General features: G+C 32.5%; 1 protein-coding gene across 5 annotated transcripts in view; it reads left to right on the top strand.

Moving 5' to 3' along the window:
• LOC124368941 (peregrin) overlaps nucleotides 1–27,002 on the top strand; it is a 146,140-nt gene that overhangs the window by 18,820 nt on the left and 100,318 nt on the right. For all 5 annotated transcript variants that reach the window (XM_046826498.1, XM_046826497.1, XM_046826499.1 and 2 more), the window contains exons 3-5: nucleotides 10,521–10,735; nucleotides 12,712–12,851; nucleotides 17,255–17,432. In XM_046826498.1, coding sequence (XP_046682454.1) covers nucleotides 10,521–10,735; nucleotides 12,712–12,851; nucleotides 17,255–17,432 — 533 coding nt within the window. The remainder of the gene's footprint in view (nucleotides 1–10,520; nucleotides 10,736–12,711; nucleotides 12,852–17,254; nucleotides 17,433–27,002) is intronic.

Here is a 27,002-nt window from a genome sequence, read left to right as displayed (position 1 = left end):
TAAAATGACTATTATAGATTAATTAATTCAAACTTGAGACTTTAAATTTTGAAAATAAATTTTAATCTTACAACTCAACAAACTCAACCTTCTTCCCGAAAAATCAAAACGGCAAGAGTAGGCTAAACCTTAATACGTCTACACTCTCTGAGCACACAGCAAAGAATCTTCTTGAAAACGTGGTTGAAGCCACCGGAAGGATCTAGAAGTCCCTCCCACCATCTAATCAAGCTAAACATTGGCCAATCAAAATTGAGCAACACAATGTCTGAGTTGAATGGTACCTATCCAACCCAGACATGTAACCTTGTGCTCAATACCTACATACAAAAGGAAGCTTCTAGCATTCCTTGAACCCGAATTGACAAGAAATTCAGCACTGCTGGAAGGTTCACAATCTTACAATTCAATTTACTATATAAGTTTACAATTCTCTTAATTAAAAATAAAAATATATTCCTATAAATAATTCAATAATATAGGAAGCATCCTATAGTAAGTTTATGGCTTTTTTATATCAGAATGTGTCACAGGTTGAAATTGGAATTCAAAATTTGCTGCTGGTGCTGGTTCATCTTGTAAGGGGTTTGGGCTGATGTTACTGGCTTGAAATGTTCTATCTGCAATTGTGGCAAAAACATTGTTGAAGCAATTTGCTATGTCTGCTGGGTCTTGTATGGTTTCATTGCCTGTTTGCAGCTTCCATTCAATGGTTGTGATTGATTTTACCTTTCTTCTCGTTATTTATTACTTGCCATAGTGCTTTGGTCTTGTTATCTGCTTGTTCTATGTGAGCTGTTGCTTGTTCTCGTTTCAGAAACTTTAGTCTTAGGTCGTAATCTTCCTTTCTTGCTGCTGCCTCTACCTTGTCCTCAATGCATCCTGTAAGTTGTTCTCTTTCTAGAGCTTGGATATATTTTCTTTAGTTTTGTACATTCTGCATCCCAGCACTGTATTTTTTTACAAGGCTTTCAATTTGTTTAATTGAGGGCATGTTCTGTTTAGCGTTTACTGCAGGATTTCGTGGAAGTTACTATAGGCTGAATTGGTGTAATTTTTTAAGAGTACAGAGTCCCAGTTTTGGCCCTGAAGACTTGTTTTGAAACAATCTGTAGACTTTTTGTTGAGACCTGATGTTATTACAGCTGTTTGGATGAGCTGGTCTTCAATATTTTTACAAATCCAGTCGATAGATTTGGCCGTTTCAACAGTAATTCGTGTAGATGATAGGTTCTCTCGGACAATACCAGAGGAAGCGAGGAGTTCTTCAATTTTGTTGTTGTCACTGTTTTCAACTAAGTTGTCAACATTTATATCTCTCATAAGGATCAATTTCCTTTTTGTTTATTGAGCGATTTCGAGTTGGGCTGATAAAATGTTGACTGCATGGTTCAGGTTTGCACTTGGCGTTCTGTAAACTCTCAGTACTTGGATAGAGTGTTTCTTTATAGCTATTTGAAATAGGGCCGTTTCACATATAAGTTCTGATTCAGCTCCGCTCGTGTTTAAGAGCTTTATTTGATTATTTTCTATTTCCTTTTTTTGCTTACCCCAGAACGTCCCCTTTTTGATGATTTTTCCATGTGAAACCTCCGATTAGAGAGTACCCATCAAGGTTCATGTATTGTAGGTTTTCTTCAAATATGCCATGTTCTTTTAATATTATAAGGTCCGGGCAGTGATCATTCAGGAAGTGGCCCAGCCTGTCCAACGTATTTGAGAGCCAATTTATATTTTAGTGCATGATGGTGACTTTGTGTGGCCTATGATGTGCTTTAGATTGTTTTTGGTTTTTTTCAGGCACGGGTTCAGGAAGATTAGAGTTGGTTGACTTTGGTTTGTGTTTTTCTGTCGGGAACTGATGTGTGGCAAAAAATGGGGTTGTGATATGTTTTCCATGGAGTGTTTTGGATTACAACCTGTTATTTTGCCTGGGGTTTTTGTTCCATCAGCAGTTTCAGGCAGAGGATAAGGGTTATTGCTTTCTTGTGATGTGGGTTCAGTAGGAGTGTTAGTGGAAACATAACTTAACTCTCTTGAGTTCAGGTTGTTTGCATGAGTTATCGATTTGCTCAGGGTGTATTTGGCGTGATATAGATGAAGGATTCTGTGTGTCTTGTTATTGCTACCAGACAGTGAGGTTTTGAGTCATATATTTCTTCAGGTTTGCTGGAGGTGCGTATTACTGCTATTTTCTCAGCTTGCCTTCCTTGGAATTCATGGATAGTTGCAGTTTTATATCCTAGTGCTGTTAGTTCGCGTTACTCAGACTGTTTGAAGGCCAGGCAGGTGTATTCATCATTTTCAAGGATTTCATGAATATTCTTTAGGCCTTTATGTGGTTTGAGACTTAGTTCCATTTCAACTCTGCTTGTTGTCTTCATTCCATGGCTATAACAGCCAGAGAGAATAGATGCTGTAGTTCGTGTGCATCTGTATGACATGTTAAGCACCTTGGTGGTTGTTCCTATTTCTGAGATTTTGTACTATTTTACTTCCAGATTTGTTCTATTTATGTATGGGATTTGGTTAGTGTTACCGTTAAGCATTACGTCATGCACTTTTGCTAGGAAGGATGCAAACAAGATCTCTCCAGCATGTAACATGAGTGCTTCATCTATGATGAGCCTGGCATACCTGCCTCCTTGTTTCAAATGATTAGTAGAGTTAATAAGAAATTAATGAACTGTTCTTAAGGAGCCATTTGCAGTTTTTTCCTGGTTTGGATGTTGGTTATTGAAACGTTTCTGGAAGTCTAGTGCTGCATCTCTGGTCGGGAATAGGAAAATATCACCATCTCTGTAATTTTTTAATATAAAGGTTGTTTTGCCACATCCTGGCACTCTTTTAACAATGTTTAGCTTGATGTTAGGGATCATAGATATGTTTATGTGTTTGATGCTGTTGTAGAGCCTTAGGTCATTTAAAATGTATGTGTTGTCAGATGTTAGTATGTTGTCATTTATGCAGACATTGTCTGATGCCATTTTGTATTTGTTTTGTTCATTTCCTGTCAGATGAATAAAGCGTGCACCATCAAATCCAAATTGGTATACTTTTGTTGTGGCCGTTTTGGTTAAGAATTCTCCTGTTTGTAAATTTATGATGGCATACTTATTTTTTGTTTTTCACAAAAATCTACTAACTTGAGGGGTTCTTTATGTATATGGTTTATGTTGTATTCTTTATATGTTGAAGCAAGGAGTGTAAGTATCTTTCTTTCTTTAGATTTCCACAGTTCTCTCTTTTCTTGCATTGCTGCGTGCATAAAGTTGTTTCTGTTTGGTGTTGTTGGTTGTGGAGGTGTGTATGTACTTGGTAGTGTAAGCGATCCTTGTGCTGTTCTCCATGAACTATAGATTCACATGTCCTTGGAGAAAGTCTTGCAATTTTTCTTTGATTCTTGTCAATTGTGTCATCAAGGATGTCATCTATGACCTTATTTATTATTTAGCTCTTTGTCTTGGGTGTAAAGGCGGAAGCGGTGTAAATATACATTGCTGGAGTATTGTAGGACAACCTGTAGGAGTTCTCTGATACTTGATTGGTTTAGGTTTATGCTTTTCAAGATTTCTTCCAATTTAATTGAGAATAGTATAGAGAACTTTATACAGTCATTGGCCAGTTCTAGGAAGCGAAACAGCTTTTTCTTCCAGTTATTTTGTTTTGATGAGAAGCATATTAGGATGTGTGTTTTGCCCTGGTTGTCCAGTGCTGTAATAAAGTTATTAAACGAAAATTTCTTGGTTATTAGTCTCTGTGATATTTAAGACATCTCTGTTTGTGGGAAAGTTATCGGGTTGAGAGAAATTTCCTGGTCTGTGTCCAGAAAGTTAATCCCGCGTGTCTGTGGCAGGTCTGTGTCAGATGTGATTTGGGGGTCAATAATAGGGTTTCCTCTGGGGGGAAAGAGAAAGCTTTTATGGTTTTAATTTTTGTGTTGTCCTCTTGGGTTAGGTTCGAGATGCGGCCACTATTTGTGTTAATTGATGAAATTGTAATGTGTTTTCCGTTTAATTATCTTGTTTCAGATGTTTCTGTTTCTTCGTCATGACTTAGTGAATCCCTTTGTTCTTCCAAAAGGTTTGTGTTTTTGTTATTTGTTAGCTGTTTGTTATTAGCTGCACTTTTGGATATTATTGGCATTTTAATGTTTTCTGCTGGTTGTAGCAGCCTGTTTTTAAACACTTGCAGGGAGATGCTAAATACATTTTTCTTTAGGATTTGCTTGTTTTCTTTGCTCTTCTTTTTTTGTCCAAGGTTGGGTTGTGGCATGGGTCTTGGTTAGGGATTGGTGTTTCAGTTTTGTACTACTGGTTTGGCTATCTCCAGGTGTTGTATTAGTGCCTTGAGTTGTCTTGATGTTGGTCAAATGGGGAGTAAGGTTCAGTTTTTTACTGCTGGTTTGGCTGTTTCCAGGGGTTGTATTTGTCTGCATGTTGGTCCTAAGGGGGGTAGAGTTTGGTGTTTTACTGCTGGTTTGGCTGTCTCCAGGTGCTGTGGTAATGACTTGATTTGTCTGGTTATTAGTCATTAGGGGAGAGATGTTCAGTTTTATACTCCTGGTTTGACTGATTTTATCATTTGTATTACTATCTGGATGTGTATTTGTCCTGTACACCACTTTGTACAGTATATTTGTAGGAACATTATTATCGTGGTGCTAAAAAGTTTACTCTCGTAGATTGGTACTACCTGTTGCTGAAAGTTTTTATTGTTACAGCTACTGAATATTTAATCTTCAAACTTTTACCGGAAAATAAAAACTTTTTACCTATTGCAAATCAAGTAAGTATTTCAAAACGACATAATTCAGTATTAAAAAGTTATTTACCAAAATGTACTAACCTAACCTAAAAGATGCTAGATTGGGGTTACTTTGGCCAGGCTTATGATTGGCCAAAGTTACCCCAAGGCATAACCTAACCATAAATAATGTTTTCTCTGTTTTATTTTTGTTGGGTTTTTTATGTAAGTAATAGCTAAGTGTAACATATTATAAATTTAGTTTATTTGGTTTTAGATTAGGATTTTGAATGCAGTTCTATAGCAGTAATGCCTAGTACTTACACAGGATAAATTGGTAGTCGCAGGTACGCCCACTATTCTGCAGACACCTAAAATAATGTCTTGATGACATCAATACAGATAGAATAACCCAAACAGCTACCTCTAAAACCTACCATATTCCTAGAAGCACAATTAAAAATAAATTAAATTAATGTTTCAACAAAAAGCCTGGAAGGCCAACTGTCTTAAATAAAGAAGATGAAAGAGCTTTTGCAAAGCATATATGCAAAATGGCTGAATTCAGTTTTCCCATGAATGAGGAAGACTTAAGATTTATAGTTAAAGGCTACTTTGACAAAACTGGTTGTAGTAGGCCATTTCAAAAATAATCCACCCAGTATTGAGTGGGTGAGGGCTTTTAGAAAACGACATCTCACACTGACTGTGCGCGAATGTAGTAACATTAAAACTGTGTGAGCTGCAGTTGACGAAGAAATTATATTAACTAAGTATTTTGAAAATCTTACCGAATCCATAAAAAATGTACTGCCCAAAAATCGGTGGAATTATGACGCAACTAACCTCCGAGACAATCCGAGTAAGAAGAAAGTCATCTGCAAAAGAGGCGTGAAATACTTGGAACGTATTATGAATTCAACCAAGTCATGCACATCCCTTATGATGTACAGAAATGCAGTAGGAGAAATGTTAAGCCCCTACGTGGTATACAAATCTGACCACCTTTGGTCAACTTGGACTGGGGGAGGACCAAAAGGTTGCAGGTACAATCGTACAAAGAAAGGGTGGTTTGATATGGCAACGTTTGAGGACTGGTTTTTTAGTGCTCTACTCCTAAAGTTGAAAAAAACAATATTGAACTAAAGTTTTGATTGGGGACAACTTGTCCTCACACATTAACCTTGAAGTAATCAAGGCATGTGAGCAACATAGCATAAGGTTTGTGTGTTTACCTCCATATTCAAGTCACCTCACGCAGCCTCTGGATATTGCAAACTTTTTACCTATGAAATCAATATGGCGGAAAATTCTAACATCTTGGAAAGAGTTGGAGTATGGAAAGAATATGTCAAACATTCACAAAGATGTGTTTCCAAAGCTTTTAAAACAACTTATTGATGTTTTGTATACTGACAAATCGAATAATGTTGTTTCTAGTTTCAAAAAAGCTGGACTATTTCCTCAGAACAAGGAGAAAGTCTTGGAATGCTTGCCTCAAAAGAGTGTTGACACAAGTTATGTCAGTGAAGTCTTTATTGAACACATATCTAAGAAAAGAGATTATCTAATATGACTCAGAAAAAATACAGGGAAGAAAAAAAAAGGAAGAAGTTATATGCTTTATCAAGAAAAAACATTTTCTATGAAGACATGCTACAACAAGAGGGCGAACCTGCAAAAGTACCGGCACCAAAGGAAAACCCCCAGCAAAGAAGAGGAGGAAGAAAATCAATGTTGAAAGTTCTAGTGAAGACTCAGACAACATTTCACTTCATGAATATTCTTACACTTTAAATGTGTCAGAAAGCGAAGATGAATCAGATCTCGAAAGATGTGGCAAATAGTACTTGTCATCAATTTCTTGAAGAAAAAAAGCAACTTAAAGAAGTTGATTTTGTTGCTGTCTCTTACAATAAAAATCAGTATCCAGAACTCATTTGCAGGTTTCTAGGGGAAGGAGAAAGAAATCCCAACAGTAGATTGCATTGAGAAATAAAGTAAATGCTAGATCTGGCCACAGAAGATGGATCAACTGGTGTACAACTGGAATGGAATCGTATGCAAAATCAATCCACCTTAACTTCTAACAAAAGGGGATATTTCTCAGTTTCTGAACTTGATCTTTTTACCTAAATATAGAACATATTTATGTTGACCTAACTCTAAAACCAACTAAATATAATCCTCATTATTTTGTTTTCAAAATTAAATTTGGTAAATTAAAGAGTTTTGTCTGATGATATGGCCAATTATTAAAACCCTTATGTCATTGTTGCCCCTAGGGAGAGGTTACTTTGTCCTATTTCACATGTAACATATGTTTTAAATGATGAAATATTATGTGGCGAAAGTTACCCCGACCCTTTGGTAACTTTGGCCACTTAAAAAAAATCTAAAATATGTATTATGAGGTTTTAAAGATATAAAAAGTGGTATCCTTCAAAACAGAAACATTCAAGTAATGTTTTCGTGTCAAATACAATAGTTTGCTGTCATTCATAGAGTAAATGTACAAAAAAAAAGAAAACTGAGTATATCACATTTTTGGCCAAAGTTACGCCACTTGACGGTACTTGTAAAGATTTTATTGTGCTGCATTTATATTGCAAGCATGCTTGGGGAAGTAAAATAAATGTGCATGTTGGACTGAGCTTGCCGGAACAAAAGCGTGATCTGCTAGTTGGAAGCCTGTACAAGTGATCATTTCCATCACTGTTCTCATTAGAAATAGAGTAGTCTGGCAACAAGCATTAAATATTATAAATTAAGTACGGAAGCTTCAACGGAAGATTTTGCAGATTGGAAAAGCTATATTCGTTGGTTACAATACATTGTGGTTTTAAAACTTTCATGTATATTTCCAGTTGTTTTTCATCAAGTGCTAACAAATAAAGTACTAAGCTTCTTATATTTGTAACATATAAGAAGTAAGATGTGGTTCGAGGAACTATTTTAAAACTATTTATCTGTTTCCTTGTATTGGTTGATAAATAGGGTTCGCAGATTACAAACACTATGCATGCTTAGAAGAGAAAATAAATAATTTTGTATATATGAGACTATTATGTGGAAAATTAATTTCAGTCTAATATTTTACTTTTAAGTTGTTAGGTTTTTGACCAAATTTAACTAAAAGATCATTAAACATTTTCTGATAGAGGGAATAGTCATTTGACTCTAAGTATGCATATTTCACAAAATTGTTACTATTCTTAGCTGTCTTAGCTGTTATTAACCCAAAACTGGTTTTCTGATTGTTGTATTGGGTTGGGGGGTGGGGGGGGGAGTGACAGTAACATTCTTGATACTTTACATAAACATGTGTTTGTGTTGAGTTGCATTGACTAGACACCTTTGGCAGGTACAAAGTATTCAGTTGGGCTCTGACTCCCTTGACACATTAATGTTGGGCTATTATTAATGACACATTCTTTGTTAAATAATTTTTTCATGTCAAAATGGGCAGAAAATGTTAAATCATGGTATTACATTGTTTAGTTCTTGATATGCATGTTTCTTTTTATCTTTACAAAACAGTTAATAACTACAAAACTGATAAAGGTACAAGTGGGCATTACAAAATTATATTTTACTCATGTAAGTATAGAAAAACCACCAGTATTGGTATTAGTGACTATTTAAGTTTTTTTATGTTGGATATAAGATGAGAATTGAATTCCAAAATATGGTCTTCCAGAAGTAGGATATCCTACAATCATTTTCATGTTTTTAAAGCTACTTTACATAAGTTTTCAATATTCTTATTATTTTCTTGAATCCATGTCTGGATTGCTGCTTAATAAATTTCTATGGCTGTCTTTATATTCACATCAAAATATATAATTGCCAGATTTTTCTAGAATTGTAAAAATTAATTATTGTGTAGTATGTGGCTTGTCTTATAAACGTACCTCACAAAGTCATATCTTTACATTGAGTTTTTAATAAACCATTTATTCCATTTTAAAGTTTTAAGTTTTCTCTCAGTTGGAGGTTTTTTCAGAGTCAATTAGTTTTTTCATCAGAGTTAGGTGAAAACTATATCAAATTTAAAAAATGTTGATTAGGAGGTCAGGTTTTACTTTTAAGTCATCTTTTTATATTTGTGGTTTTCATACTGGTAACACTACCCCTGGTACCAACCGATTTTTAGGTAGTTGCTTCATAATTATTGAATTTGAAATAATGCTGCCATCAAGAGGTAATCTGTGTGTAATGATGATGTTATGGCTCATGCTGACATAATATTGGTGATTAAACCAATAATTATATTATATAGTTAATATTAGTGTTTGACATAAAATTAAAATTGTTGAATGTAATAGTTTTTATATAAATAGTACGAGTATTAATTAAATTGGCACTTCGTACTGTTAGACCACCCTTTCATTATCGGTACCAACAACATTATATAGGGAAAAGTTGCCTCACTTCATTATACTCAACCAGTATAGCCAAGTCATGGAAGACCTTATAAAAAATTTTGATAGTTGTAAAATTAAAATTTATTGCTGACCAAGTATGCACTTAAGAGTGGCGAGTAATGTGAACACTGTTAGTACATCGCCATATGTTTCTGATACGTTTCAACTACTTTGTTTCTATAAGGAAACTTGGCCAAGTGTAAGCCACTATTTTACTTGTCCAAGTATATCTACAATAAAGAAAAGAAAGAAAGAAAGAAATTTATTTCTCAAACAACACCTTACATACATACATACATTTAATAAATATATCGTGAGAAATAATTAATCCTCCAAGGCTTAGCCTGATTGGAGGTTTTACTACAATTTTAAATATCACCGTTCATATGGCAATATTAACACAGTGTTAGGTTGTATACATTTTGCAGTGATTACCAGAGTTTTGGAGTTGGAGATACAGAATTTCCTACTTGTCCCTCCACCTCAAATCCCAATCTGTTTAATATTCAGGCAATTCTGTTCATAGTTATCAAAAACTAGAATTCCTACTTTCTGTTTTTAATTATAAATAAAACATTCGGATATAGGTTTAGGATTTTTGATCTGGAATTAACCTCCTTGTTATAAGTAATCACACCTTTTTTATTTCAATGTTTTGAAGATCAAAGAATTACATAAATATTATATTAAGCTTTAATTCGCCTATTGTTTATTAAAACTTTTAATTTTCTAAATGGTATGGCAGTATTGGCAACTATTGGCCTATCGATTACAAATTGTAAAGCTGAAAAAACATAAAGAAACAGTGAATTAATAAAAATAGGTAGTTTTTTAATATTTTAGACCTATGGTTTTAGAAAATGATTTCCAAGAAGAAATTACTTATTATTATTAAAAATGCTTAGTTTTTAAATGCTTGAGTTTTTAATAATGGTTTAGGAATCGAAGTCCATTGAGCTGTGGATATTGTTTATACAGGAAGTTAATACAGGAATGATGAATCTTGGATGAAATGCATGAATTTACTTAGTTAACTTAGGTTTAAGGTTCCTTAACTGTTAATAAGTATTAAAACATTCAAAATCTACAAATTTTTACAAATTCCTAATTTTGGGAATCTTTCCGGGCCAAAGACATATTCCCAGCAATATTCACATTTCATAAGTTCCTTTCGCTTTTTTTGAGTTTGTACTATTTGTGAAATAATTGATTTATTTTTGTGATTTCTGGTATTGGAACACCAAAAGAGTAAATTAACTTTATATTTATAAATATTATAGTAGGTCTACCATTTTTGTTAATGTGTAAGGAAAATATAGAGCCCTAAAAGATTGTTTGCTATTGCAGGAAAAAAGGGGCATGGCCGTTGGAGTCACACACCGCGTATGAAGACTCCGCTAAAGCTAGTGGAGTCTGTGACCACTCCCCCACGTGAGGGTTTGACTTATGCTGAGGCTCAGAAGCTGGTAGAGTTTGAAATCAATGGAAAAATACATCGAGTCAGTATTGACCAGTCTATGAAAGTGATCTCCAAGAAGGAATTTGAGACACAGAATGACAATGTAAGTAAGCACGAAAGAAATCTTAGCTCTACATTATGTAATGAGATAAAAACTATCACTCTCTGTGGTGATGATAAAAATTAATTTTACTTCCTCTATTAGTATTACCAGTAAATTTAAAAATACACTAAACTGGCATATTCATCTTTCATTATTGTTCTTTTATGTTTCTTTAAAATCTAATATTTGTAATTCATTTTTATGTACTCTTTGAGACATAATTGGACATTATAATTATGATTATTTTCCAGAGTTTTCTTCTTTTTCTAAGAATAGGCCTAAATCCTAGAGAAAAGATTTGATTCTGCCAGCTCTTTTATAATACCATTCACTGAGAGGTGTATTAATTACTGTGTGTATCTTACTAATACGCAGTTCAGAACAATGCTGGAATTAAATTTAACTTTATTATCATTTATAAGTTCTAGCATAGCTAACATAACTTATGACATGAACAAACTCATGCAGACAAATATAGAAAGTGATTGCTAAGATAATACTGTTTATACAATTAAAACATTTTTCTAATTTTTAATAGATTCATATCAACAAAAACAGTTCAATCTTAAAAATCCTTCTCATGTTTATAACTCTTTGGCTACTATACACATGTTAACATGGGGGAATCTTCATTTGTGTGTAACTGCCACACTTGTGTTAGCATGTTTTCAATTGTAGTGTGATTATGTAGTATCTGCCAGCTATAAACTGATTAACTAGAGACTAGCAGTGTTTATGTTTTCTAAGAGAATTCAATAATATTAGGCCTACTGTTTAATTACTAATAATAATAGTAACTATATAATAACTGTAATGTGTAACTATGAAGCGGTTACCAAAGCATATAATGAAGATTTATATTGTGCAATCAATAAATAATGTTGCACAGTGTATTTTAACAATTTTCTATTACAATGTTTTGTTATTCTTTTTTCTTTGTTTAAGTGTTTGGTTTTAATGTGGCAGGAATTAATAAATATAATGGTGAAAACACATTATTATCATTGAATTTACCCAGTTCTGAGCTAGGCTTTGAGCAGTCACATGTGACACAAAAAATATTGCATTTTTATAACATTTTAATACTTTATTATTGTAAAAATATTAGTTTTAATTTTGAACAGTTGTAAGAATAAACCCGACAGGTGTTACAGTTGGCAATCAAGGGTTTATTAACATGTAATAGTTCATTAGAAAACTTCCTTCCTATATATATATATATATATATATAGAGGAAAATTGTTTAAGATAATGTTGAGGAAAAATTAATATTTTTTACCGTGAAAGTTATACAAATCAAGAAGTGTTTTTGATTATACTAGTGTTGTCCTCAAAAACAATATTCTTAAAACCTCTTTTGTATTAAAAATATTCTCTCAGTTTGACCATTCCCCAAAATTCAATTCCAAATTCAACTAACAAATAAAATATGGCACAATAATTTTAGTTGCCGTATCAACAACATTATATAATGCTATAATTTCTTCTTCTAAGAGCTAGCCTTTTGTGAGGCACTTAAGCCTCAAGGATCTACAGCACTCCGTGGAAGAATGAAACCAAGCCCAAGCAGTTTACAGTTTTAGCAGTTCCATAAATTCTGAAAGTAACTAATCCTGGTTACTAATTAAACTACGCTGTAGCAACTCAATTTTTATATTCCCACAAAATACAAAATACGTTAAATATTTCATGTTTTTGATGATTTAGGGGTTTAAATATAGGGGTTTTGATGATTTAGATATTTGTTTGTGTTATTTTTTAGCAGGTTTTACTCTTAACGTCAACGTTGTATAATAAGATACCTGGTTTATTAATGAAACAAAAATGAAGCCTATAGGTACTCGACACTGTCTTTTACCATTTTGCAAATAATTATTTCTTCTATTATGTAAAAATGTCCTATACTGAAATATTTTACGGATAACTAGACAGCCAATTGTATACTAATTTCACTAAATATTTTTTATTTTTTACAGAGTGGCCCTACTGTTACTCAAGGTTCTCTCAGTCTCGCCAAGAGCCAAGAAGCAGTTACAAAACTTCCAGAACCGTGTTTCAAAGTTTTGGATGAGTATAACATTGCTGATGCTTCATCAATGCCTAATTCCTACATAAGGTTAGGGGTTTTGTGTAATCTTGTTAACTTAAGATTAAACCTGATAAAAATGGTGACGGTGTTGCTTGTGCATCATGTGTAGTTGCTGGTCCAGGATGACTTGTAAAACAAACTGTAATGGTTCTTTAGCTTAGTATCCTCACAATATGATTCTTCTTCAATTTCCAGGATACAGACTAGTTTTATGGGAAGATTGATTGGCAATGGTTAATCAGATTTAGATAATATTGGGAAGTTATGTTAATTATACTCTTGGTAATAAGTTATCAATAATTGTTATCCTTTGATCGGATGTTTTACTGTGGGGTTGTCTGGTTCAACTGAGGAAATATTTCAGAACAAGTAGTACAAATGATCATAAAATGAAATGGTTCATTTGTATGGTTTGAGATGTTATTGTGTCGATTACTTTGAAATATTTTTCATCAGGGCAGGGAGCTCCATCAATCAGGTTTGTCTAACTCCACCAACTTCTTGTCATTGTAAAACAATGAACTGTTTCATTATCTTTTTCTATAACTTATATTTTTGTACCAACTAGAAAGCACTTTGTCATTGTTAGGTGTAATATATGTGCACAATTTTGAATTAGCTTAGTTGACGAATTCCTATAATGAATGCTGTATAATCAAACGGTTGAAATTAAATAATGTTACAAACAATGAGCTTAAATTGTTATTGTCTTCCTATCTTGATGATGGAAAGCAAGTTGCTCAAGGGTAAGATGTATCAAGTTTTTAATAGTGAAAGTTGGGATTTTCAGAAGATTTGTCCATAAACCAATTTTGTTTGTTATTGAAATTGAAGCTTTTACTGTTAATATTCCTTACTCTTAAATGTTTTTTTGATGGCACTACTTTTTAAATTCCTGTAGATATCTGGCTTAAATTAATAATAAGCAAAGAAGATGTCATTCATATGATCCTAAACTGATTTGAAGCATGTTAATAAATAAAAATAGTAATAATTCAAAATGATATTCTTATTAAGTAATGTATTTCATTACTTATATATGTGTTTAATCAGTGAATTATTGGGAATAACAAGGATCTGGTAAAATAAATTGTTAATCTCATATTGAGTTATTTAAATAAAAAGTGAAACAAGTATCCATGGTACTTTTTGTGTAAATTGAAAGAGTACATAATTAACCCTTCAACGCGTTTTGCCGTACTAGGTACGTCATGACACTTTTACTTGAGATCGCGTTTTGCCGTACTGAGTACGTCATGGAGTAGTCGGTTATTTTTGTAGCTGTAACAGACGACTATCGAATGTTTTCAATGAAAAATGTATACCAATCGAAAGGAGAAGATTCAAACTTTCGATTAATTGAGTCGATATCTCGAAAAATCGATCTTTAGAAAAAATATCTGAGAAATCAGCTGCATTCAAGACAACGTCATTGCCGTGCAGCCGATCGTTTGTCAGCTTACGTTTGTTGTTGTTTACAGTCATTGTTAGTGTGATGGTTATGTTCAACTGACATATTTTTGTGTGTTTTACGTTCCTTTGTTTAGTTATTATTATTAGTTTTACAAGCTAACTATATTGTTTTTAAGAAGGAAATCCCGTTTTGACAGGAACAATTTGTTGTGTTTTATAAACATGAGTTGGGGATGGTTTGTAGGTTAGCTAGCTTTTAGGGAAATTAACCTAAAGTAGGTTAATTTTGTTTAATTTGGCTAATTTTAAACACTAACAACATAGAAGTATAATAAAATAATTATAAACTTGGGTAATTTGCTTATATTATTTATAAAACACAAAATCTCTAAAAAACCGCCAGAAAAATCAACGCAGGAGGGAGTATGACCATGAAAAAAAAATAACGCGTTGAAGGGTTAATATTACTTTTTTAATAACAGCCTGTTATGCATTTTCATTTAAATTAAATGTACATGATAATTTTATGGTATAATCATAGTGGAATAGTAAAAAATTTAGTAAAAAAGCACTGAGAGTGGTAAAACATGTAGTTATGGAAAAAAACAATTTAGACCCATATCTCAAAGCTTCAAGTAATAACTTTATGTATATATTTATTATTTTACATGATATATTTGTTTTATATCAAATAATACAGTAGTGATATAATGGTCTTAGTAATGTAATTTTAAGACAAGGAACTAGCAAATATTCCACTAAAGCTGATATTAGATTAGTTATCAGTTTAACCCTTTGCATGCCAACGTACCGGTATTACGGCCGTCGGCTACTCAACTGAAAATCGCCAACGGCCGTAATATAGGTACGTCACGTTTTTCGCCTGTAATTTTCTTATAGTTCATCTTATTGCCGCGAAATTTTGACTAATCGATAGTCGATTAGTTGCTTTGCAACCACAAAGTAGTTAATTCCTTTATGGACTGTTTGTTTGGTCGTATTTGAGCTTCGCAGCTGTTGAATTGTTTGGTCGAGATTGAGGTTACGTTCGTGTTGCTATGCGTTGTTTACGTTTGTAATTCTCTCATTACTTTTGTTGTTAGGGCTTTTTTACTATACCCTTTTATTAGATTCATTGGTACTTTGGGATTATACAGACCACACCCAGACATGAATCGTTATTTGACATTTAGCTTCAACTGATTAATAGATTAGCGTAGAACAATATTTCGTCGATATAAAACAGGAATTGTCTTATCGCAAACCCCTCTCCATTCTCAGACAGTTGACATTTAGCTTCTACTGATTACTAGATTAGCGTAGTAGAACAATATTTCGTCAGTATAAAACAGGAATTGTCTTATCGCAAACCCCTCCCCATCCTCAGACAGAGGTCAAAGTCGAGCGGTGTAGTAGATAACGTGATTGCAGAGTCTCGCCGTCCGTTCGCTTTGTTGTACTTTTGTATTTTACCCCTACATTTCTCCAAACACAAAAATTCAACAAAAACAAACATTACCAAACAAAAACTAAACTCTTTATTGAAAAAACAACACACAAAACTTATTATTCTTGATCAAACTCCGCCACCCAAAATGCGAGTGCCTCCGGCCGAAGGTGCTTCCGAAGCTCGCGCTGATGTCAACGAAAGAAATACATCCCTCGAGATAGTATCTATCAGTAAATATAATTTTAGAGGGGCTGATCAGAAATATAAATTGAATTGTAATGGAAAGGCAATTATGTACCGTGCAAAAAACTTAAATAATCATGTGATGCTGCGTGGCCTGCCGAAATCGGGATTCTCGAGAAAGATAAGGTAACAGCGACCACAATACCGATCACAATACCTGGAAATGCTTGTTGATTGATGGAATGTTAGTTCTGTTACTCAAATACATCGTTTTATAACGTTCTAAGTTCATTGAAAAAAGTTTAAGCGAATATGACCTCATTAACAATTGATAATCTTTGTAAGTTTGTAATTTTGTAATTAAAAAGTTGTTTTTTCGTTCTAAAATGTTTGTTTATAATATATCTATAAATTTATATTTTTGTGTTCTTCATACTGGTGTGGTTGGTATAATCCCAAAGTACCGATTTGTATAGTGTCAAATATTGATTTGTGAATATACTGTAACATTACATACAACGTCCATGCAAATTAAAAAAAACTGTGCCCGTGTCACATTTAGTGAAAAAAATCATAACTGGACTTCTATATAAGGTAGGCTTTTGAAATTTTGTAATTAGGTTAAGGGTTAGATATAGTTTACTAGGATATAACAGGAAATCAGCATACATTTTTTTTTAAACCACTTATTTGTGCTAAAAAAAATGTTTTTTGGAAACTTTAAATTTCTTTTTCTTAATTTTTAACTTTTTTATAAGTTTAAATTACATTTATGCAACTAAAATTTACCAACAGAACAAGGGCATTTCATAAGCAAAATAATGGTCACAAAATCATCAATATCTGTTAACAAATAAAAAAGTTATGATACATTTAGTGAAAGCTTGCAAAACTGCTGAAAATGCCCTTGGCGTTTCTGGGTAGTACTTTTGGAAAATGGGCTGGCATGCAAAGGGTTAAGCATAAAAACCAGAAGCATCATCATGTAAAAATCAAAGATCTTAACAAACTAAAGAGAAAGGCATGCAACCCTTAAACAAATTCAAAATAGTTTTAAGTAAGTGGTTGTAAGAATTGCATTCTATTCCAAAGAATAGTTCTTAGTCTGTGATAATAGAAATTTTTATGCTACCATAGTGTATGAGTATTTTAAAACCCATTTTAATGTTATGTCAGATCTTGTTAACTAGTTATATAGTTTTAATTCTACTTTTAGAATATAAACAAGTTCATTGAGTTGTTATAATTAGTTATAATTATTTGTTTGTAGTTTGAACAATGCTGCCTAGTATCAATTAAACTGACTTTGTGTATTGCTTTCTGTATTTAAAGCATATATCTTAATCTTAAATCTTGAATCATTATTTGAAATGTCACTTTGCAGGTTCATTGAACGTTCAGCTGAAGAGATGGATGGTGAGGTTGAGTATGATATGGACGAAGAAGATGCAGCCTGGCTCATGATAATAAACCAGAAGAGAACATCACAAGGAGTACCTGAGGTTTCTATTGACACTTTTGAGCTGTTAATGGACAGATTGGAGAAGGAGTCGTACTTCCAGGTCAGTCCTTTAATGGTGTAAATTCTCGTAGTTTAAACATATTTATAAAGGACCTGACAGATCCTTTTTAAAATTGTGTCGTAGTCTATCCGTCTGTGTGATAACTCTTGATAGGAAGGTCCTTGAAACTTGGTACATAGGTTCCTCTTGGTTGAAGATAGAACTCTTTAATTATAGGCTCAAAGGCAGCAAAGTTCAATATCCGGGGAAAAACTTAGTCAGTTTGGTAAATACATTCTGTCCGGTCCTTCAATACTCTGTTGTATTAGTATATTTTATATTATGTATTTTATTAACTGTGAAAAAATGCCATAATATATATGTTTATTTGCCAGTCTTTCATATGGTCCTCTCGATACAAATTATACAAAACTAATTTAAATTCCAGCATAATGTTGATTTTATTATGATTTTATTATGATTTTATTATGTACAATTCATATTGACAGGAACATAAAATAGATTATTCATACTCATACTTAATTTCAAACCACTTCATTTGTTAATATGTAGAAGGTACAAATAATGGCATTACTTCAATAAAACTACTGACCACTTCTCACTCGGGGAATATTTTTTGTGTGCAAATCGATTCTGATGTTGGTTTAAAGCATATTTCAACATGAAAGCTACAGAGGTTTGAGTACCTTCAAATTCACTCTGACACTGCTGCTTTAACTTCAGGAAAACAAATCTTAAAAATTATTATTCTTTTATTTATTATTAACCTATGAAGGCCTCCTTCATGAACATAACTTTCGGCTGGTTATGACAGTGCTGTGCCGTACCAACAGATAATTATGTACATGAAGGTACAGTGAGTCAGTTTATGTATACAACCCTTACTGCAGTACTACTCACTTCAGCTGATAATACTAGAAGCATTGATGCAGAGAAATTCACTTATAGGCTGTATACTTTAATTTCGAAATATGGGATTAGTTTTATTTGTATGTGGCATACAGAATGGCACCTTATTATAGTTTAAATATGTACATTAATAGCCTATTAGTTACCAGAAATTGTTGAGTTACCTATGTTTGGTTAGATCACCAATTTTTAATCTTAAGTTAGGATTGAGCTGTCACAATGCATGCACTCATTGATTTGATTGATTTATATATTTCTGCATATTATTTTAAATAAAGAATAATAATCATGTTCAAGTTTGAGAATTGAGACTGTACTTTAGAAAGCATAATAAAAAACTGTTGAGATTGGCCTATTGTTGAATATTTATTGTATTGACTAATGGAAAATAGATCATTCTTTGTAAATAATTATTAATGTTAGATATCCATTAATACTAAGTGGCTAACCTCTATTAGTTTCTATATACATAAAAGTTACAAATTAGTATCTGCATTATGATATCTTGAATATAAATTTATATCGACATCTAAATATAAGCTTCTTAAATTAGCATAATTCAGATTTCCTATGTGATAATTATAAGCTGTAATTTGTGATTAATTAGGTTGTAACCATTGATGATTACAAGAAATGAGATCTTTAACCCTTTAAGCGTCATGAAAAACTGGACCTGATCTTTGATTAAGCTACAATTTTTTTTAATTTCCAATGTGTAAAGTTACATTTATTTTTGTTTCTGTATGTCAAAATAGAGTTATTTAACGGTAAATACAATTTCTTTAGCCCTTTTTGGATTTTCTAAGCTAATTTTTAAATTTTGAAAATATCGTAGAATAGCAGTGTAGTTGTCACTAATTTTTTTATCATTTATTCAGTAAATAGGGGAATGAAACACAGTTTTACAGATAAACATATACTATATTACAAACTAATAAAATTAGAAAAATACAAAAGGAGACAAAGAGTGTTTATTTGGTGGCGGGCTGTCACAACTGGTATTCCGCGCGTCTCCTGCAAGCCACTGTTATCGCGTGGACTTTGAACCATCTTATCACTCGGCAACCTGTAGGACGGCCTTGCGGGGCTTGAATTGTGTTTCTTGCTTTCTGAGAACATCCTTATGACCATAGTAAAATATGAAAAAGTTTGGGGTTGACCAAGTAATTGCTCCGAATTACCAAATCTTCAAATTCCGAAAAGCCTGGATTCGCCATTCACACGAATAATTGTAAAAAAAAAAAAATAAACACTGGACACTGCTGTATATAATATTAATAATTTACATTAAAAAGAATAGGACACAACAGAAAATTAGCGATAACCGAAATACATGTGCGTGTACCGGACGCTTCTCACTAACTAACTGACTAGATGCCTTGACGGGAGCTCCCGTCAATGACTTTGTGAAAGGCGCGGGACCACGCTCGCTAGACAGTGTTTGGCCAATTAGAAGCCACTGCCACTCCCATTGTAATAGAATTCGAGGCAGGGCAACCCGTCTGTATGTCGCATGACTACTAGAACTATCTAGCAGCAAAATATTCAACTAACATAGCAGTAAGAAAATAAAGAATGCAAAAACGTGGATCCACGGCAATAACGTTTTGAGCTTGTAGTGGCCCTCCGCGGATCCGCGTCAATAACGCTGGAAAGGTTAATAGTTGAATATATTATATTGAATATTTGCACATAAGAAATGCTTCTTCATTATAATAGGACTATTGTTTTATGAACAGAGGAAGAATCATATAAAGTGTTTTTGCATTGACTGTGGTTTGCATTTGTATTTGGAGAAAGACACTTTTATTTAATTATGTTTGGGTGAAAAGTCTCTATGGTTCTGGGTACTTGAGTTTATTAACTACTTGGAATACTTGGACGATCGGTATTGGTTCAAGAATTTATAATTTTAAGTTAAGACTTAGTTAAGACAAGATGTGAATGGAAGTAAGCAACCCCCCCCTCCCCCAATGGACTTAATAGTAAACAATTAACTTGTTTAGTGTTCTTTAAAGTTAAAGGTTACCCACATATCCTTTAGTGAAACTTTTCTGTTGTGAAATAATATTAAGGAAAAATTTCCTTTATTGTAAATTAATTATTATATACCTTTTCGTGGATCACACTCAACTTCAGGCAAAGCATAATTTATATTTTGAAAAATTTTTTAAATGTATTTAAAGGTGGCTAAACAAGGAAGAGATGGCTTTCCAAAAAAATATACAGTATTAGCCAAAATAAACAGTACTGAAATGGTAATATTTTATTATGGTAAACACAGTAACATTACATATAGATTTTACCAATAAATACAAGTCAAAGGAAGCAAAATCGGTTAAACTCGGGTATTAACATGTTCAATATGACCCCGTTCAGTTTGAGGCAACACATTTACCGTTCTTGTAGGTTTTGCATCATTTTTATGAATAGTTCCATTCTCCTAATACACATGGTTATTTTTTCTTTGAGTTGAACAATGTTAAGTAGTGGGTCCTGGCGAAAAGCTTTTTCTTTCAACATTCCCCCAGACGTAAGCGTTCGGTGTTGTAAGATCGTGGGAGTGGGCTGGGTAAGGAAAGTTTGCTCTAAGGGAGATGAGACCGTTGCCAAAGTTTTGTTGGAGGAAAGCAATGTTGTTAATGGCAGTGTGACTGGTTGTGCAATCTTGCTGGATTCATGACAAAATCTCCTGAGGTCTCTCACAAAACGATCAAGAATGGCCCTATATCTATACTGATTTACAGTAAGAGTCTTCCCATTGTTGCCTTATAAAAAGTATGGTCCCACTATACCTCTCTCAGACATAGCGCACCAAATGGTTACACGCTTTCTATTCTGTGGCCTCTCTACAACAACGTCAGGACATTCAAATTCAAGGAAACGTGTTGTCTGCTTGTATATGAAACCCTTAAGGTACACATGATATTCATCTGTAAACCATACATTACTTAGAAACTCAGATTCTTCATAGCATATTGCTAACATTGAAGCACAGTCCTGAACTATGGCTAGTTTGTTTCTACAGTTCAAAGTTTGTCCTGTTTGTATCCTGCAGGGAAAAACACATTGTTTTTGAACATTCTTCGCATTGATGTATTGCTAATATTCAGTTTAAGAGAAGCTCCATTAGGCTTCTTTTCGGTGACTGTAACACATGCTGCAACACTCGTCCATGGTTTTCATTTGTACGGACAGTAGTTGGGCGACCTGAAAAGCCCCTTTACTGTGTCAAAACACTGCCTTTGAAATTTTTCAATAAAACTTAGAATCACAGCATTACTGGAATCACAGCAGGCGGGTTTTTGTGGAGATGTTCCTGAAAATTGGCCCACCCTCACATCCAATACCGTATGAGCGAAAATAATGCTCTACGATCAAAACTTTCTCTACCGGTGTTAGCACCATGTTAGCAAAAACTAACCTCAAATAAGGAAGAAATAATGAACAAGAAGCTGTGGCAACAATCAAAAATTGAATCAGCTGATCGAGATGGCAACTACACATGATTCAGTTTCAGTACTGTTTATTTTGGCTAATACTGTATATATATATATATATATATATATATATATATATATATATATATATATATATATGGCCTATAGAAAAAAAGTGATTGGAAATCATGCCCACTGGAAATGAAGCATTCTGTGATCTATACATGCAGTTTCCAGTTTAGGTTACAATGTGTTATATTGTATGCAAAATTAAAGCTTCTCTAATAAGAAAGGAATAAATCGTGTTGTTGATTTTGAGTTTATTTATATAAATTTTAGAAGTATTTTGGCTCTTTTACAAAATCATGTAGAAAATTCTAGAATTAACAATGTTTCAGTCACTAGACAAATTGTTAATATATTTAGTATTATCTATAGGTTTCCAACACTATGTGGTGGGTGATCAATCATGTTCAGTGTACTAGTGTTGGCTTTCTGTTTTGTTATGTTTACAAATAGTTGTATGTTACCTTGACAGATCATGTTGGTATGTTGTTGGTTATTCTAAAGTGTTCAAGTCTTATTGGGTAACTTGTTTCTGGTGATAAGATTTTTGTAAAGTGTAAAATGTACGGTAGCAAAAAGTAACTTACTGACCTCTTAACTTGACAAAGTGCTGATAAGTGTTGAAAAGCGTAATGATTTATAATAATCTGAGTATTGAAAACAAGCTACTTAGATTGTATTTACAAAATATGTGTGAATAGAAATCAACTATGTTATTACAATACAAAATACAAATACAAATCAAGATGTACTAATTTCAGATGCTGTGTACACTACCATTTCTTAATCCGTAAAGCTTTTGTAATTATTTCATTAATTTCCTAACTCATTTAATGCTTTTTGTAGTGTTTACAGATAAAATTTAAAGATTTATTTTCTAATCTAATTTTTTGGAAATATGGCAATAAAAATTCTTCAGGGAAACGAGTTTGGAAAATAAAATTCTAACTGCAAAAGTCTATAAGACTGGAGAAGAGAAAAGAAATTTATGAGACTGCAGATGTTACAAATTTTTCTCAGCTGAAAGTTGCACTTAGTGATGTCATATGCTCATAACATTCCTGACATCTCTTCAAACCACCCATTAACAGTAACGCTCTTGGATGCTCACTGAGAAATGGCTCTCTGACCTGAGACCACTTCCCCACTTGCTTATAAATGGAAAAAATCAAATCTTATAATATTAAAAAAATGTTCTGAACCAAATAACATGAATATACAATCATATTACATCGTCAGAGGTGGTTCACTAAGAAACATTAATAATTTGTAACAAGAAGAAACTACTAAAATTTCAGATTTCAAATATTTCACTTGAAGTCGTGAAGTTTGACTTACGAACAGAAATACATTAATGTTCTATGAAAAATGCTCTATAGAAATATTCGTCGTACGTCAGTGCTCCATCCTCGAAATGTCCTGCGGGCAAATAGAAAGACGGACAATCAAATAAATTTCTACATTCCCTTGGATAGGCAAAATAGGAACTGTGTCAGCCTACTGAGTCATAGCCTTCAATGATGCTCAGCCAAATTTCATGGTTGGAGACGCATCATTATAGAACACATTCTTGTTTATGTAGAAATGAAGTTTCACACAAAATTTTGAGACAACAGATGAAATCTTTCTCGACATGTCTTGCCACATAATGCTTTCCCATTTTTGTTCACGAAATTAGGTTTCATAGCAGTGTTAAAAAAATAACGGTTCTTGTAAGCTAAGGAGGGTATACTTACAACGCAAGAGTGCACTGAAAGCAAATTACATATCACAAAGTATTAACATTGACTTTCCACTTTTTCTCTTTTTACTGTATAAATAAAAGTCAAATGTTGAAATCCCAAATGACTGGATTCGGTTTGTTTACAAATTTATTTATTCTGCTTTTTCTCGTCGCTGTTATGTTTACCCATAAGACCAATGTAAAAATATTTCCTAACATTCAGCCAAATCTGCTGGAGTGACATACACCATCATCAAACTCTGTGTCGTTAATATATAATTTAAGCTTCATACAAAATTTCAAGTCTATTAGTCAGTTTGTTTTCGAAATATCAGCCAGACAACAGAGATGAAATTTTTCCAGCCCCACGAGTGATAGGCTTCGCTAAAGCTCAGCCAAGGTATGTAGGTATGCTTATAATTGTAAGACTGTTTAGTTCCTTTATTGAAATTTACAACATTTTAGAGAAAGAATTTTTATTATTTTATTCAGTTGAGCTCTTTGTTACAATAAAATCAGAAAGAAAAAAAAATTCTGTGTGAATATGAATTGCTGAATATTTTTTACTTATAAACTATTCTATTTGTAACTGGAATTGCATCTACATTCGTTTAAACTCCACAATTAATTTTATAAATGTTTAAAATGAGAGATATTTAATCCTTTTATTTCCATACCGTTTTATTCACCAAGGCAACCTCAATAATTAGCAATTATTTCAATGGTTGGTTTGTTCTTTTGTATGAGCCCAAGTACTTAAATCAATCACAAAACATTTCAGCTTGATGATGTTCATTGTTCAGGAGCATTAACCTTTTTTCTTTATATACCTTAACATAATATCAATAAAGGAAACCTTCAATAACTGTAGAAGATAGGCTTAGTTTATTTAGTTATGATATTTATTTCTAAATGAATTGGAGAAATTTCGACAAAATCTGTATTATTTTATAAAAATCTCAACTGTCCATGAAGTAATATTTTAAACTGAACAGCAAGAGTTTTCATTATTCATAATCTATTTGTAATTTTTCTAATGTGGCTTTAAAAAACTTAAAATAAAAAATATAACTAATATATTTTTCAATTTAAAAACAATTGTACCAACACCACTTATATTCAAAGTTTTTAAACTCCTTTCATAAATGGGGAACAACTGGATTTAAAGTGGCAACTTACAAAATATAAGCTGATGAAGTATGTTTTTGCATTGATGCCCAGTTGAAGCAAATTTAGTTTGTTTTCGTCTGAAGGTTGCGGATATTTTTGATTAAAAAAATTAAATAATTGTTACTTTTATTTAAATTAACTCCACTTAAAATGTTGATGAGACTTGCATAACAAGAGTACTATGTTATTCACTTCAATAGTGTACTTTTGTAATGTATTTAAGTACAAGTACATCTTGTCACTCACAAATATGATATACAAATATTGGTTCACAGCTATCACTTTGCACTAACAAAAGACACAGCACGGCACAGCATGGTGCGAATAAAAAGGCACTGTGGGCAAAAAAGGAATATTTCATTAATTTCTTCTACAAAAATTTCTTAATAAGGGTGAAATAAAATACATCAGTGTATTTTCCTTCTATGTTTATTTTAATTTGGAATGTAAATTTAAATTTTTGGAAATAGTTTTTGTAGTATTGAATGAATGTACTTAATTTAAGTGTATATTTTTGTTTTACAACCTTAACCTACATTGCTTGGAAAGTAGAAAACATTTAAATTCTTTGGCTTTTGCTTGCTAAAAAAAAAAAAAAAAAAATGCTGCTCAACACTCGAAACTGAACACCAAAATTTCAGGAGCATAGGACAACTCAAAAAGTGATTTGGGGTCACTGAAGTACACTTTACGCTTCACTACTCACTATTAGTTGTTATAAACTCATATTTTAATGATTCAATATAGAGAATTTGTCAGTTTAGTATATCTGTGAAGAAATAATTTTAGAGAGAGACTCATAAATTAAAAGCTGCATTTGCAGTAGATTTATAGTTACAGAAATAACCAGTAGTTGAAATACTACAATGACAAAACATTAGGTTGTGTGAAAAATTAATCTTAATTAATTGATTTAAATAAGATTATAATAAGCTCAATTATCTATCTGAATAGTAAAAGATACATTTTACTCCTTTATTCGGAGTATTTTTCACGATTACAAGATAGCAAGTGTTACGCATCTCGACACAACAATTTACTCAAAACCGGTTTATAGATAGTTAAAAACCCTGAAACAGTGAAGTAATAAAATAAAAATTTTTTGTTCCATTTCAGGTGTTGATCAGTGTGTAATATTTTTATTTTGCTTTAAAAATATGTTGCATCAAGCTGTGGAATGAAACATAGGCTCGTGGTGTGATTTCAGTTCATCTCCAGTCATTACGTTTCTTTGGACCATTCCTTGTTGTATTTTGAGATGTAAAAGCTTTAAAATGACTCTGGTAGAGAAGAGAGAAGACAAATATTTAAAATATAGGATTAGAGAGGGACATATGGGCCTATATTATCATGTTTTACATGAATTCCTCTATCTAAATCTTGTAACTCTTTAAAACCAGTAAATTTAAACAGATTAAGAGTATAATATCTTCATACGAATATAAAATATTATACTGTGTTTATTGGATGTTGTTAATTTATCAGTTTAATATAGATGCGATCACTTAGGCCACGATCTGTATCTATTATTTCTTTTTGACATTAAGTTCATACAACATGGATATAAAGAGTTTGTTAGATCCAGAAAAAACTGAATGGTGGAGATTTAGCTGTTCTACATAGTAATATCATATATAAACCTTTTGGTTGCCATGGTGTTGACAGGTCTTCACCACCTTTCTACATTGAAATATCACTATAGTGATTTGTTATCGTCGGTTTCTTAGTAAAGAAGTGGTGATCTGTTGTTGCCATTTTATGTTTTTTGGTTTGGATTTGAGAGTTTTTGATATTTTGGGTAACTGACTTTATAATAATATATGCAATTTTATTGGTGTAATATTCTCTGGATTTAAAAAATATTATTTTATCTAAACAACAGCAGTCAAGACGCCATAGTCAAATATTTTGTCAGTTCATAAATATGTAGTGGCATTGTGTTTTAATTTGTTTTTTTTATGTATAGATCAGTGGGAACAGTCTGAACTCTTTTTGTAAGATGATTTAAGTTTAGAATGAGTGTATATGCACTGTGTAGTCTTGTTACTATTATATGTTGCAGTTGAACATTCCTTTTGTATTGATTTATGATTATATGTTATAATATTGGTAGTATGGATAGTGGCCTAAACCTGTATTTTATTTATAAGTTATATAACCTTTAAAGTATAATTAATTATTGGTCCAACTTCATTTTCTTACCAAATTTTTGTATTGTTTTACTGTTGTATTATATTGAGTAAGGAATAACATTTATTTTGGAAATAACATATTTTCCAAAGAATTTTTTTCAAAATTATT

The sequence above is a fragment of the Homalodisca vitripennis genome, chromosome X (assembly GCF_021130785.1).
Source record: "Homalodisca vitripennis isolate AUS2020 chromosome X, UT_GWSS_2.1, whole genome shotgun sequence".
In the NCBI taxonomy this organism is placed as follows: domain Eukaryota; kingdom Metazoa; phylum Arthropoda; class Insecta; order Hemiptera; family Cicadellidae; genus Homalodisca; species Homalodisca vitripennis.
The sequence above is the reverse complement of the archived record's forward strand: the minus strand, read 5'-3'. Positions and strand labels throughout refer to the sequence as shown.